At 39.1% G+C, this 14511-nt stretch overlaps 1 protein-coding gene across 1 annotated transcript in view; it reads left to right on the top strand.

Annotated features, from left to right (window-relative positions):
- The window catches only part of TOGARAM1 (TOG array regulator of axonemal microtubules 1), a gene marked incomplete at its 5' end in the record, with an annotated part of 59332 nt that overhangs the window by 31684 nt on the left and 13137 nt on the right, over nt 1–14511 (top strand). Inside the window, 8 exons of the mRNA XM_014520482.2 lie at nt 1763–1930; nt 3688–3786; nt 5007–5182; nt 7786–7954; nt 8256–8390; nt 10319–10472; nt 11267–11372; nt 11742–11977. Coding sequence (XP_014375968.1) covers nt 1763–1930; nt 3688–3786; nt 5007–5182; nt 7786–7954; nt 8256–8390; nt 10319–10472; nt 11267–11372; nt 11742–11977 — 1243 coding nt within the window. The remainder of the gene's footprint in view (nt 1–1762; nt 1931–3687; nt 3787–5006; nt 5183–7785; nt 7955–8255; nt 8391–10318; nt 10473–11266; nt 11373–11741; nt 11978–14511) is intronic.

Genomic DNA, 14511 nt, shown 5'->3' with positions numbered 1-14511 from the left:
TTGTTTGTGTGTGTATGTGTGTATATATGTGTGTATGTGTGTGTGTGTATATGTGTGTATATATATGTGTGTGTGTGTGTATGTGTGTGTGTATGTGTGTGTTTGTTTGTGTGTGTATGTGTGTATATATGTGTGTATGTGTGTGTGTGTATATGTGTGTATATATATGTGTGTGTGTGTGTATGTGTGTGTGTATGTGTGTGTTTGTTTGTGTGTGTATGTGTGTATATATGTGTGTATGTGTGTGTGTGTATATGTGTGTATATATATGTGTGTGTGTGTGTATGTGTGTGTGTATGTGTGTGTTTGTTTGTGTGTGTATGTGTGTATATATGTGTGTATGTGTGTGTGTGTATATGTGTGTATATATATGTGTGTGTGTGTGTATGTGTGTGTGTATGTGTGTGTTTGTTTGTGTGTGTATGTGTGTATATATGTGTGTATGTGTGTGTGTGTATATGTGTGTATATATATGTGTGTGTGTGTGTATGTGTGTGTGTATGTGTGTGTTTGTTTGTGTGTGTATGTGTGTATATATGTGTGTATGTGTGTGTGTGTATATGTGTGTATATATGTGTATGTGTGTGTGTGTATATGTGTGTATATATGTGTATGTGTGTGTGTGTATATGTGTGTATATATGTGTATGTGTGTGTGTGTATATGTGTGTATATATGTGTATGTGTGTGTGTGTATATGTGTGTATATATGTGTATGTGTGTGTGTGTATATGTGTGTATATATGTGTATGTGTGTGTGTGTATATGTGTGTATATATGTGTATGTGTGTGTGTGTATATGTGTGTATATATGTGTATGTGTGTGTGTGTATATGTGTGTATATATGTGTATGTGTGTGTGTGTATATGTGTGTATATATGTGTATGTGTGTGTGTGTATATGTGTGTATATATGTGTATGTGTGTGTGTGTATATGTGTGTATATATGTGTATGTGTGTGTGTGTATATGTGTGTATATATGTGTATGTGTGTGTGTGTATATGTGTGTATATATGTGTATGTGTGTGTGTGTATATGTGTGTATATATGTGTATGTGTGTGTGTGTATATGTGTGTATATATGTGTATGTGTGTGTGTGTATATGTGTGTATATATGTGTATGTGTGTGTGTGTATATGTGTGTATATATGTGTATGTGTGTGTGTGTATATGTGTGTATATATGTGTATGTGTGTGTGTGTATATGTGTGTATATATGTGTATGTGTGTGTGTGTATATGTGTGTATATATGTGTATGTGTGTGTGTGTATATGTGTGTATATATGTGTATGTGTGTGTGTGTATATGTGTGTATATATGTGTATGTGTGTGTGTGTATATGTGTGTATATATGTGTATGTGTGTGTGTGTATATGTGTGTATATATGTGTATGTGTGTGTGTGTATATGTGTGTATATATGTGTATGTGTGTGTGTGTATATGTGTGTATATATGTGTATGTGTGTGTGTGTATATGTGTGTATATATGTGTGTGTGTGTGTGTATGTATGTGTGTGTGTGTATATATGTGTGTGTGTGTATATATGTGTGTGTATGTGTGTGTGTGTGTATATGTGTGTATGTGTGTGTGTGTGTATATATGTGTGTATATATATGTGTGTGTGTGTGTGTGTGTGTGTGTGTATTCCAAAGCTAGCTTTACCTTGTCTAAAATGCAACTTTTTAAGGTTTTTTTATTACAGGGATGCACCATTTATTAGTTCTCATTGAACATGTGGTATGGATTCTGTTGTGCAGGGATAACATCTCAGGATAAAGGAACTTCTAATGTGAGCATAATTGGCCAGCGTTTGAACTATGGAAATGGATCTGGTGAAAATGAAGATGATAAGCGGAGAGAAGTATCACCCAGTGTTTTCAAAGGTCAGAACAAAGACCACCAAAGACATTGTAAACCTACAAAAGGTTAGTGAGTTTCCAACATTGCTCTCAACTGTGTATCCTATTTATCATAAAAAGAGCATTTTAGCTGTTTTAAAACAGGTTTTATAAAAATAGTTCATAGCATTCAACTTGGTCCTGTTTTAATTTGTTTTGTTTACTTTTCAGCAAAAACCTATTCATAGCTTTATACATCTGTTTTTAAATTAAGCCATTGTTTGCTAATAATATTTAGTTAGGTTGCTTTTTATGTTTACATCCTAGTGAAGTCTTGAAAAGTTGTGTTGTTTTAGCACAAAGCAGTGATTAGGAATGTGCCAAAACTCCTGTTTCCTGCATCATAAACAGTCCTTTTTAAAGGAGTTCAGCTTCATCCTATTTCTCTGGCTGTGGAAGTTGTAAGCACCGTGCAGTGATAAAGTTCTCTTTAATTACATAAGCTAAAATAAAAGTTAGTTTGAAATACTGCAGTCTTTCACCTTGTTCATTGCTTATGCAAATCTGGTTGATCGGCAGTAGTTAAAGTAAACACCACATGGCAATATTTTTTTTTACAAATATGGAATAAATCAGCCTTAACCCAAATCCTGATTGATGGGTGTGAAGTGCAATGAAGGTTTTTGAGAGTTTGTCCAATAAAAGTATTGTTTTCTGCTCTCTTTTTTTACCATAAAAGTTTGAGGATTTCATAGAAACATAGAAAACATAAGGCTGGAAGGGATCTCGAGACATCATGTAGTCCAACCTCCTGCTCAGGGCAGAAGATGAGATGCAGCCTTGGTGCAAGGGCCCTCCCCTCCCAGGGAAATGTTCTGACCACTGGGCTACAGGTGCACTCTTTGGTTTGTCTACATGGGAACTCTGGTCATCACAAAAATGATGAGACAGTGATACTACAGGAGACTGCAACCTGAGCAGTTGGGTTAGAGGGGAGAAAGGATTTTAGTCAGACTGTCCAAAAATGGTTTTACTCTGTTTAACCCACAATGTCTGTTGAATACAAAGCCCTGGGTCATGGGCTGACTGTACTAGTTGTACAGCATTTGGGACAATGGGTCTGAGGCTATAGTAATATAAATTGTAATAGCATTTTGCTAAAGACTTTGTACCCTCTGCTTGTGTGACTAAGTTATGAGAGCCCACAATAATCATCTTGTGGAGTCCTAAGAAGTTATGCAGAAGAACTTGGAACGCTGGGGCTGGATATAACTGAATTTCAAAGGGATGGAATAAGAAAAAGCAAATTATGTGTCTTTTGGAGTCTTTATGCAAAAGCTTATGAATGCTTCTGAATCTCCAACTTGGGTAGCGCTAATATGTTCCCAAGCCTGTGCGCCGATCTGCCACTATCACAGATTAACATAGCTGTATTTGCAGCCAGGCAATCTGAATGAACATATAAAGTATACATAGTTTGGTTAGGTGAAAAATTGAAGTACTGGTGCATTAAATGCTGCTGGAAGCAGCAAATTAGTGGTTTTCAGCAAGTGCTGAATTAACACAATTGGGCTGAATTATTGAAAGTTAGGTGCCTGTAAAATGTTTCCATTAAGTAAATGAATATTTAATGTTTTTGACAGGTTATGCTTAGCATACATCATAAATTGCCTGCTTTCTGAGGATTTAATCATTCATCATGCCTTGCCATACTTCAGTAACCTGGAAGTACCATTGTGTTTAAAAGTGATTAATCAATTCTAACAGGATCCTAAAAAAATGGAACAGTAGTAATGAATAAATTACCTGATTTAACTTTAGCTTTTTTTATGTTTAATTTTTAGTATTTACAGGGTCAACATCTAGTTTGCAGCAAGCTAACAACCTAGACCTCATTTCATCGAGTGGCCTATCTGAAGATTCAGTAGTAGTTGTTGGAAAAGGTATTTCACATATTACCCTCTTTCTTACATGATATATTTAACATAGAAATAAAATACATATTTTTGGAGGGTTGGAAGAGGTGGAATTGTTCATTCAAATAACTGTAATATAAAGTTTAAACAAGGCCCAGTTTTTTAATTAAAAAAATAAAAACCCATTAATGTTGGAACAAGCCTTGTCTTCAGTCCCCAACCTTCACTGGTCTGTAACTCGTTGTAGGCCAGATCTTACTTTGCTCTTCCTGTCAACCTGAAGAAACTAGTGTCTGTAGAAACCAACATTTCCTGTGGCTATGAGCAATGTGAGAGGGTCTTGTGGCAACATACTGGTTATAAGCATTGCATACACTTTAATCTCCATGATGAGAAATGACGTCTACATTATACTGCAATACTGGCATTAAACTTTGAATAAAATGGTGAAAAAATCACAAGGGCCAGATTCTGCCCTTGGACAGTCATATACAGACATGTGGATGGTCCCAGCATGTTTACTGGAGCTGTGGGGCTTGGTACAGACATTCAAAAAGCCCAAGGCAGAATTGATTTAAGTCACAAGTTTTTCTGTAAACGACCATTTAGATCGGTAGTGAACAGAGCACACGTTTACCTTTTGAAGGTGGGGATCATAGACTGGGTTCCACCATTTTTAAACCAGTCTGTGTGTGCCAAACTTTTGTTCGGTTATGGGTGTAGACTGGTTTCTGCTCACTTATACTGGTAAAAGTGTAACGTCTGTACCTGGCTTGTTAGTTTATCTCTAGATAGTATTTGGTGGTAACATTTAGTAGCAACATGTTTATATTCTGGAGTTTTGGGCCCTGGACAGACATAACATCCATAGTACTACAAGTGCCCTTGTAGCGCTACCCAGTCTCTCAGGAGCTGCAGCAGGCTCACTGACTGGCTCTCCTCCCCCAGTGGGTCAGGAGGAGCAGAGCTGCAGGACCAAGACATGATCCTTGGCTGAAGAGATTTTTGTGGGGATTTCATACCACTCCAGCCAGGGGGCTTGGTAGGAGTGTGTTACATCTTTCTGATTTTTAAAATGCTTCGAAGTGCTGTTGAATTTGCAGTGCTGAAATGTTACATCTGTCTAGGGCCTTATTTTGCTTTAGTTTATTATTGAGCAAGTTCTGCTCTGTGAAAATGGCATTGTGGTGAGTATACGATACGACATGGCAATACATGTGATACAATATAATCTGACACCATTTCAGGTGTCTTTGGAAGCCCCACCTCTGCGCCACTAACGTACAGCCAATCCCTGATATCGTGCGTGGAGAACAGTGATGTCCACTCTCTCAAGCAAGGCATTGAGCCACCGTCAGGGATCTATGGCAGAGCCGTCCAGCAGAGCAGCACGCCTTATCTTGATATTGAAAATGAAAAAGATGTAAGTGTGTCAAGCAGATTTGATTTTTTATTGAGTGTCATTAATGAATGCAGCTTTGTCTTCTCCAAATCCCGATAAATAAGTGTTTAATTATAGCTTGGTGGCCGGTGACGGAATATAGAACATTTTTGAGGTTGGTGGTTCATTTCCAAAACAGGTCGGAATCTGTGAATAAAGACCAATTGGTGGTGAGCTTCCGAATGACTTGGCAAAGTTTTCCTTTGACTTCATACGATTTTTTGCAAGTGTTCATGTGACCAGAGTTTTGCTTGTGCTAGTATTCACAGCAAGTTCCATGTAGGCCTGAAGCAGAGATTAATTTGATTTCAGTAATTCTCAATTTGGGGGAAAAAAAGTCTAAATACTGAATTTGTTGTTGGAAATTGTTCATTCAGCTCTAGTACTAACTGAAGCATATTCGTTTGGTGCATATTTGGTGACTATACATGAAAAAAGAACAAGGAAGAGCAACAAGGATGATCAGGGCTACGGAGCTGCCATCATATGAGGAGAAACTAGGACTTGTCTGCCAAGAAAAGAGATGCTGGGGGGATGCTGATACAAAATAGTAAATGGGGCAGAGAAAATAGGGATTCACTGTTTGCTATTTCTTAAAACGCTAGAACTAGGGGACCTAAAATTAGTTCTGTAGGAAGCAGGGTTAAACCTAACAAAAGCTTGTACTTAAACGGTGGAAGTCATTGCCACAAGATGTGGAGAGTGATAGTTTAACCCAGTTCAAGAGACTGGATAAATTACTGGAGGAAAAGTCCATCAGTAGGTAGTGAAGATGGTAGATGAGGGGGACGCCTCTGAATCAGAACTTCCCAAACCCCTGAATGCTGGAAGCTGCAATGGGGAGAGAAGCAGGGGGTGGGCAATTCTGGACATGGCCTCTTCACCCATCCGCTTGGCATCTGATCTCTACCACTGAGACGGGATACAGGGCTGGATGGATCTATGTCCTGACCCAGTACTTGGAAGTGCTTATATTGGGTATTGTGGCCATTATACAGTCCATAGAGCACAGATGTATGCATCCCAAAATGTCCATTAGCACTGACACTGATTTCTCCCTGAACAGAGCTGGGTGAAAATGGTTTTCCTGTCCATCAAAGTTTTCTGTTATTTCAAACATTTTCCTTTTCTGAATCAAGATGAACCTGATGTTTTTTAAACCGTATGTGAAAAGAGAAGGGGGAAGAGAGACCCTAGAATAGTGAAAAGCCCAGTAGTTAGGTTGTTCCCTTGGGATGCTGGAGACCCAGGCTCACGCCCCTGTTTCAGGGAGTGTTTAATTATGTGTACGGTGGAGGGGAACGGAAGGGGCAGAGAGAGACTCAGCCCAGAAATCTCTTTGGCCTGAAGATTAGGACATTTGCCAGGGATGCTGAAAATCAAGTTCAGAAACCTGGGTCTCCCACATGTGCCCTAACCATGAGCTTTTGGCATTTCTGGCAGGAGCATCTATTTCCGTCTCTCTCCTTTTTCTCTTCTCTCGCGCTCTCACACTTTGACCAGAAGTGCCACCCTGGACTTGTAAGACACATTCTGATCAAAGCCCATTTTGTCAGGAAATTCCCAGCTGGCGCTCGCTCTGAGCAGAGACTGTGGGCTAAATGGACATGGAGAACGAACCGCCTTTTAATGCCTGGAATGGGTCTTGCCTATTGTAGCTGGGGAATTTTGGCAAGGCAGTGGAGGGAATCAACTTCTCTTTCTGAACATACTCTATTCTGTGGACAAAAAGAGGACTTCAGGTTGTAGGGTTTTTAATCTAGGAATTTTACAAGTGCCATGTTCCCTTTAAAAACCATCTTGTCCAAATATCAGAACCATATGATGGTTTTACCAGGATCTGTGTTACATTTTGTTCATGTTCCCTAGGATTTGTCACATGAACATTTATCTGTGTAAAATGATGGTGCATTTAAACACCGTGCCTTCAGAAAGTTCAAATAACATATAAAGATTACTGAAATCTAAAAAATATGGTGACAATATATCTATTTCCTATGACTGGATATTTGACAGCATTTGAATAGCTTTTTCTCTTTTTCTCTACAGATAACAGAGAAACTGATTTAATGCAAATACTTTTAAATGTAAACAGGAAAGATAGACATCTTATTTAAAAAAATGCCAAGTCATACTTTTTAAAGGTGTTTTTTTTTTCCAAAAAATGGATTATTTACAAGTGAATAGGAGTATTCAAATGGGCCCAAACTGCCTACCTGTTACTTACATTGGTCGACAGTTACTCTCACAATCCTTCCACTGAAATTAAAGGACTTACAGTCTGGTTCTCAGTGCTGTCATAATTCAGAGACAGCCAGGTGGACTATTATTTCTGGCCCTACTTGTAGCAGACCTTCAGGTGCTAACCTCTGAAGCCAGTATGACTGTTCACACTGTGGAAAGAGTGTGTGTACACAAGCTTTTCTCCTGAGTTAGTGTACATAGATCTCATGTGCACTGCAGAGTAATAGCAGAAACCATATGTCCCTTGCTTAGGAAAGATCTTCCTGATGCTAAGATTCAGGTGATTGCTTGTGTTACTTTGTTTAAATTAGACAGGAGTGCGACTCTAATTTTTTTTTCAGGTCAAAGTTGCTATGTCAAAGTCTGCCCGGGACAAGATGAGGCAGAAGAAAAAAGAAGAAAAAGAACAGAACCATAGAGAGCATCAGGAAATGAAAGAACTTGAGGAAAAGGAACAAAATCCTTGGGAGCAACTTAAACACAGTGGACCGGAGAAAATGGCATCAGAAAGTATGTGGGTTTTCTTAATGTCATAGTGTGGTGGATTTGGAAGTGTATCATAATTATGGTATAACAGCTTTGATTATTTAAAGTTATGATAGCTCAAAATTACATAAAGTATTACTGGAATTTTTTCCCTGCAGTTTAGTCTCCCTAATGTATTTACTAATTTGTTGTTGGGTATAAATATTTGCAGGGAAGGAACAAAGACAGAACAGTTGAAAGAGTGTTTTTAAAATCTTTAGAGTCTAGGATTAAGAGATACAGTCTCTTCCCTTTTTCTGATTCTCCTATTCTATCTGTTTCCCAGATGTAAGTTGTTATGGAGATGTGTTAATGACATCAAGAAACGAGTCTTTCTCTTTAGAAAATATTGTCTTCAGTCCTTCATTGAAAAGAACACCTAGTTTAAAGAAGATGCAGTCTTCCATCTTGCTAGATTCAGGTGAGCTGTTAAAAAAGTAAGGTAAATGTACCAGACTTATAAAAACGTTGGAATGCTGACATGCTCAACAAGCCCAGAGTGTAGTCAAGAGTAGTATAATTTATTTGTAAAACTTCATTTTTAATATTATTTTCAATTAACAGAATAGCGGGAAGGGTGCATTTGCCACCCCATTGTAGGTCATAGCTTCTCTTGCTTTTTATTATGAATATGGTTTAATTACAGAGCATAGATGAAGTTTATGAAGTATGGATCAAAAACATTCTAGTACCTTTTTCATGTCTCCATCATTTTTAGGAGAAGAAGCAAATAGGAATCTCCAAAATGTAAGCAGTTGCAAGGACACATTGCATTAGACTATAGCATCGTTGAAATGCTGGCTCCATTGAAAACTATTGGAGAAAAAAAGCCAAAAGACGTAGGTGAAAATCTGCTTTCACTGAAGCTCATGGCAGGGTTTCTGTGGACTTTGATACTGCCAGGATTTCAGGATTTCAACAGCCTTGATTTTATAGTCACAAATCTGCTGCCTGCTGGGGCACTCAGACCCTGAACATGACTTCAGACAAGTGACTAATTCCACTGAAAGCAGTAAAACATCAAGCGTGTGTGTGTAGTGATTCAGGACTGTGGCCTCAGATTCTGTAGCTCTGAGTGCAGAATAGCTGCACATCCATCAGTGCCTAGAACATGAGAGGTTTTGCTCATTAGTTACTGACTCTCTTTACTTAGGAGAACGTAGAAGCCAATCAAAGGCTGCAAAAGTTGGTGTGTGGCAGGTCCTGGGAATATTTTTGGAAGGAGTTGTGTAGCATTGCTCAGCCTCAGTAACTCCTAGAATATCAAGTGACCATTTTTCCATAAGGTCCTCTCCCTGCTGAGGCAGACATACCTAGATTCCTGGGTTTTTTAGTTCTTACTGTGCCATGATGAAGATAGCAGTTCTTTGATTCAGCAGAGATCTGCTGGTCTCAGCTCCCTGATTCTCTGTGCAGCTCTGTTTCAACCCATTTATAAGTAAAAGCAGTCTGGGATTTAATCTATTCCACGCCAGCAAGAAGTAGTTCTCCAGAGACCACCAAGCAAGCAAGCAGAGCCAGAATGCAGGGCCTGGGGACTGCAAGAGAAGGTGCTTTAGGAACCACCTGTGCTGGCTGTGCATTCACTGGAGGCAGTTTGTGACTTGTGTATGGCAGAGTGGTGCTGGGAATCCCATGCAGGTTGTGTGCAGGCTTAGAAATTATTTGATCTGGTTTGACAACAAAACAGAAAATGTAGTTACATCTTTCCAGATGCGGTATGATATATCACATGTTGTGTTATGTTGTGCTATGGTATGCTTCATTATATATGATTTGATAAACTGGAGTAATAGCTCTTTCAAATTTAAAATTAATCATTCACTCAGGTTGAATATTTCTTTTAGCAACATTTATTTGGAGTGTTCATCTCTTTTACAGGTGTCCATGTAGGAACATCAAAGAGATTTCTGACAAGCTATTCATTCTTTAGACTGAAATTTTGTAGTATTTCCAAAATGTAGGAAACTAAATTGGTTACATCAGAAAAGTACATAATTGATAAACAGTGCATCACTTCTGAATGTTGAAAAATTCAGAGCTATTGGTATGGTACATTGGTAATTTTCAAATTAAACTTTTAAATAAATTCAAAGAACCTTCTTAAATTAACTCATAGTTTCTTTGGATGCATATGTTAGTACCTGAAAAACCTTGCATTTCTGTATGCAACTTGCTCTTCAGAGGCAGTAGCGGTATGCAGTTTCTTACATGTACCAAAAGATGCACTTGCAAATATTGAGGGCATGCCCAAGAAGGCAGCTAAGATGCAACTCAGTCTTTTACCAGTAGCAGGTTTTCCAAATCCCAAATTAAACTACTAACCCAACTTCATTAATGATCTTACAGGTGAAACATCTTCTGGACCAAAAGGACAGTATAAGGATCGGACCCCATCCGTCACTCACAGTCCAGAAATAATGGATCCATCAGAGCTGCGGCCCTTTTCAAAACCTGAAGTGGCACTGACAGAAGCTTTGCGACTTTTAGCTGATGATGATTGGTACATGTGCATATATATAATTACAAATCTGTATGCAGTTTGAGTGTAATACATGTAGCATTTGTGTTCATACTTACCTTTTAACCTTCTAACAAAACATAAAATCTGCTTAGTAATCTCTGTGCAAGGAAGGAAAGCCTCTTCCATCCCCATTTGGGATTAATACATGACTGTTTTAAGTCTGTGCTATATGTTCTAGCTCCTGTCATGTGATGATATTAGGATTTCAGCTTTCTGTGTTTAGTGAAGGTAGTAAGTCCTAAAGGCTGTAAAAAAACTAAGAAGGTGACCTGAATATACCCAGTGCAGGGTATATTCTGAGCCTGGATACAGCCTGATGAGAGGTCTGTGCTGGCACTTCGCATGCATCTCAGCGGGGTGCCCCATGATGTGGCTCCCACTAGTATAACGGTATCACTTCTAGTGGGGCAGTGGGAAATAGGCCCAGCTTCTGCTGCTCTTGGGGCTGTTAAAGGAGGGTCTGATGTTACCACTTCTCCCTGCTTGAGAAGGAAAGGTCCCCTCCCTGCTAACATCAATCCAAATGGAGGCAGGGCCCTGAGGACATGGGGTTATAGTGCACCCAGCCTCATGATTGCATTAATCCAGTTCATGTGCCATCTGTCCCAGAGACTTAACGGTGAGACTGCCTCCAGTTTAAAAACTTATTGCTCCCTTGAACTCTAATTTTCATTCTATGCTTGTTTCCTTAACATTCCCACTGCCGGTACTGATTCTGTGTGTGTTTGGTTTTGTGGGATAGTGTTTTTACTTTAACTATTTGTTTGATGTAGGGAGAAGAAAATAGAAGGACTGAACTTTGTTAGATGTTTATCTGCCTACCATGCTGATGTGCTGACTGTGAAGCTGCATGAGACGAGCCTAGCTGTGGTCCAGGAGGTTAATTTTTCATGTCAAAATTTTATACTGTTTGTTAGCTTTGAGGCAAACATTGTAATGAGGAGCACTATGTTCCTCTGTTGTTCTTTTTTCAGCACGGGCCATTTTGAAAGGGTGGGCAATGCAGTTCCATAAAGCAGACCATACCTGAGATACTCAGCTCTTTGCTTCCTTTGTTAAAACTGCTAAAATTAGCATGTAACCTTACAGCATTTTGATAGACTACATACATTACTCTCTTTCACATGATGAATCAAAATGAGAATGTCTCTTATTTATCTGTCATAGTTAAAATTTCCAGAAGAGAAAATAAAATTAAACTCTCCTTATTTAGTGTCCTTGTTTACTAAGGTCTTTTTCTGCGTTCAGGTGAAGAATTTGCGTTCAGGTGTTTCCCGGGCTGCCGTCGTCTGTTTAGGGGATTTGTTCACCTACCTGAAAAGGAGCATGGATCAAGAACTCGATAATACAGTAAAAGTCCTCTTGCACAAAGCTGGCGAATCCAACACCTTCATCAGGGAAGACGTAGATAAAGCATTGAAGGCAATGGTCAATAATATGACTCCAGCACGGGCTCTCTGCTCTCTTATCAGTGGAGGGCAAAGGTAATTTTCACAAAGAGCTTTGTAAGAAAAAGTTAAGACAAAGAGTTAGTGTGTTAGTAAGGCAGGTTTTCTGTAGCTTTCATAACAGAGTAAGCTGAAAATTTTAAAGGAAAACGTTCAGCCTGACCAAATTGTACCTGTTGAGGACAAGATATATTTTTTCTTTTTGGCATGCAGTTCAAATGTGAGGGGGGTTTTGTTATTGTATAGACTGCAGACTGTAATAGCGATTGCATGTTCTGATACATTTTATAACAGTTTAAAGAAGCTACGGTCAGTACCCTCTAATCAAAGTTCCTGATAATATTCCTGAGGACCCTTATAATACTCCTGGCAAAGCCTACATAGGTTGTCCTTACTTGCTGGCTGTTCTGGAGTCACAGACGTCCCTTCCTTCAACAGTTTTGGAAAAGTGGTTTTCTTTCACGTCTTGCCATCTTTGAACGCAGCCTTTTTTTGGTCCCTTTCACAGCATTCACTAGCAAATTGCTTTTTGTCTCTGCACACAAATTCTAACTTCCTGCATGGTTTTGGCGTGAGTTTTCACATGATTGAGTGTTGTCTTTCTTGTGTACCTCAAACAAGACTTGTCTCTAGTCCTGTTTCATTATTTGAATCCTGCCCTCCTCCCCTTTCAGTTTTGGTAGAGATTTTTATACTTTCTCTGCACCTTCTTTGCTAACCATTTTGTTCTTTTCTATTTATATTTTCTATTTATCTTTCACCTGAATGAGATCTAAGCCTTAACATCAGTCATAAAGATCTGTATAGTACACATGGACTTCCTTTGTTCGTTCTCTGGTCTGTCTTCCTCTGAACTGGTTAAACACAGATTTTTCATTCTTACATCCTCTATCAAATATCCCTGATTATTGCGCTCCTTAATTCAGATTTTAATTTTGCCCCTGGAGCTAGAAATGTTATAGTTATTCTGGATTCCAAATTATTTTTCTTCCTACATCTTTTCCTCCAAAGGTAGTGCCTCACAATTTGCAAAACACTAACAGAATTCATCCTTCTTGTGAAGTTTCTGCTGTAATCCTTATTTGTGTCTTGTTACTTTTCAGTTGATGGTTGTAGTTTCCTGAATACATTTCTGGCAATATAAAATACAGCTGCCTTAACCAGCAGTAAAAAATGTTCCGACTGCTTGTCTCCTGGCTGCTAAGCTAAAAATAAATCAGAAGCTAAGTCTTCACATTTGTCTGTCCAACCAGAAAATACAGTTTGTCCTTGTTTTTCCCTTCTTTCTTTCAGGTAAATATGTCATCTGCTATGATTGCCAAAAAAGGACTTTCTGCCATTCTCTGTTCTAATTGGGATTATTTTGACAGTGTGGGATGGGCTTCTTTTTCTTTTCTTTTTCTTTCTTTTTTTTTTGCATTTTATCTTGTTTGTGTATTTGACTTTCAGTTTGATCTTGGCTTTGCCTTAAGGTAAATAAAACTTCTACTCCACCATTAGTTTCAGAACTGTGACCACATAAAAAAATATTTCAAATTCAGATCAAATTTAAATATATAAGTAAAATAAAGGTAACATTTGATATATAAGTATTTTTTGTGGCATGCAAAGTGCTTGTTCTAATTCAGCTCATTTTAGAGTATCCCGGTGTCACCACCACAATGCTATAGATCAATGAGAGCAGCATTTCAATCAAGAGAGAGACATGCTGAAAGGCAGGTGGGCTAGTGATGAGCTGTTGCATCAGGTGTACCTGCACACTTCGTATGTTGTGGATTTAATTGTAGAGGACAGGCATAGACCCAGGGCACTAAGATTCATTCGGTACCAGTGCAGACCAGCCAAGCAGATTGTTGGCTTAACCTCCCATAATGAGCCTTTTTTTGAAAATCACAAGGCAAGTGCTGATCTTTGCCAGAACCATTTGCTGTTCTTTTCCCCCAATTAAGTGCAATGCTTTGCTCCTTCCCTCTAAACCTCTCAGGCCACTCTGCTATGTGACAGCAGCTTAGTGCTACCCTGCCCAGTGTCACTCAGCTCATTGGCAGGGAGGACAGACTAACATTTGCACTTGTCCAGAAGCACTTCTGCTCAGCCTGAACTTCCAGATAATAGGATTTTTCCCAGCCCACTGCATCCACATTTATTTTTGCTCAAATCAGCAGTATCACATCAGCTTACTATGCTCTATCAAGCCCTACCCTGCACCCTGTTGCTTTGTTGCTCTGCGTGGTCACTAAGTTGCTTGACCCAGTCTCTCTCTTTCCCCAACAACTTTGGCAGACCTACCCTAACTGGCTTTAAACTAGCTAGCGTGTGCATTGATAGCCACTTAGCTGTGGCACCACAGAGCTCAGCTCAGGTAGTTACCTGAGTGCGTATCCTGGTTCCCAGAGGGATTCTACAGCCGATGCTGTGCTCTGTGTTGCCATTTTATGCTGCAGTCAGGATCTGAATTCTCTTGTGTATGGGAGCCAGCCTCGCACCTTGAGCATAGTGCAGACATACCTGGAGTTACCGCTTTCCCTGCAGTTGCCTTTAACTTTCTTCTGCACCTCCTTTATTGCTTG

This window comes from Alligator sinensis, unplaced genomic scaffold (genome assembly GCF_000455745.1).
Source record: "Alligator sinensis unplaced genomic scaffold, ASM45574v1 scaffold358_1, whole genome shotgun sequence".
Taxonomy (NCBI): domain Eukaryota; kingdom Metazoa; phylum Chordata; order Crocodylia; family Alligatoridae; genus Alligator; species Alligator sinensis.
The sequence above is the reverse complement of the archived record's forward strand: the minus strand, read 5'-3'. Positions and strand labels throughout refer to the sequence as shown.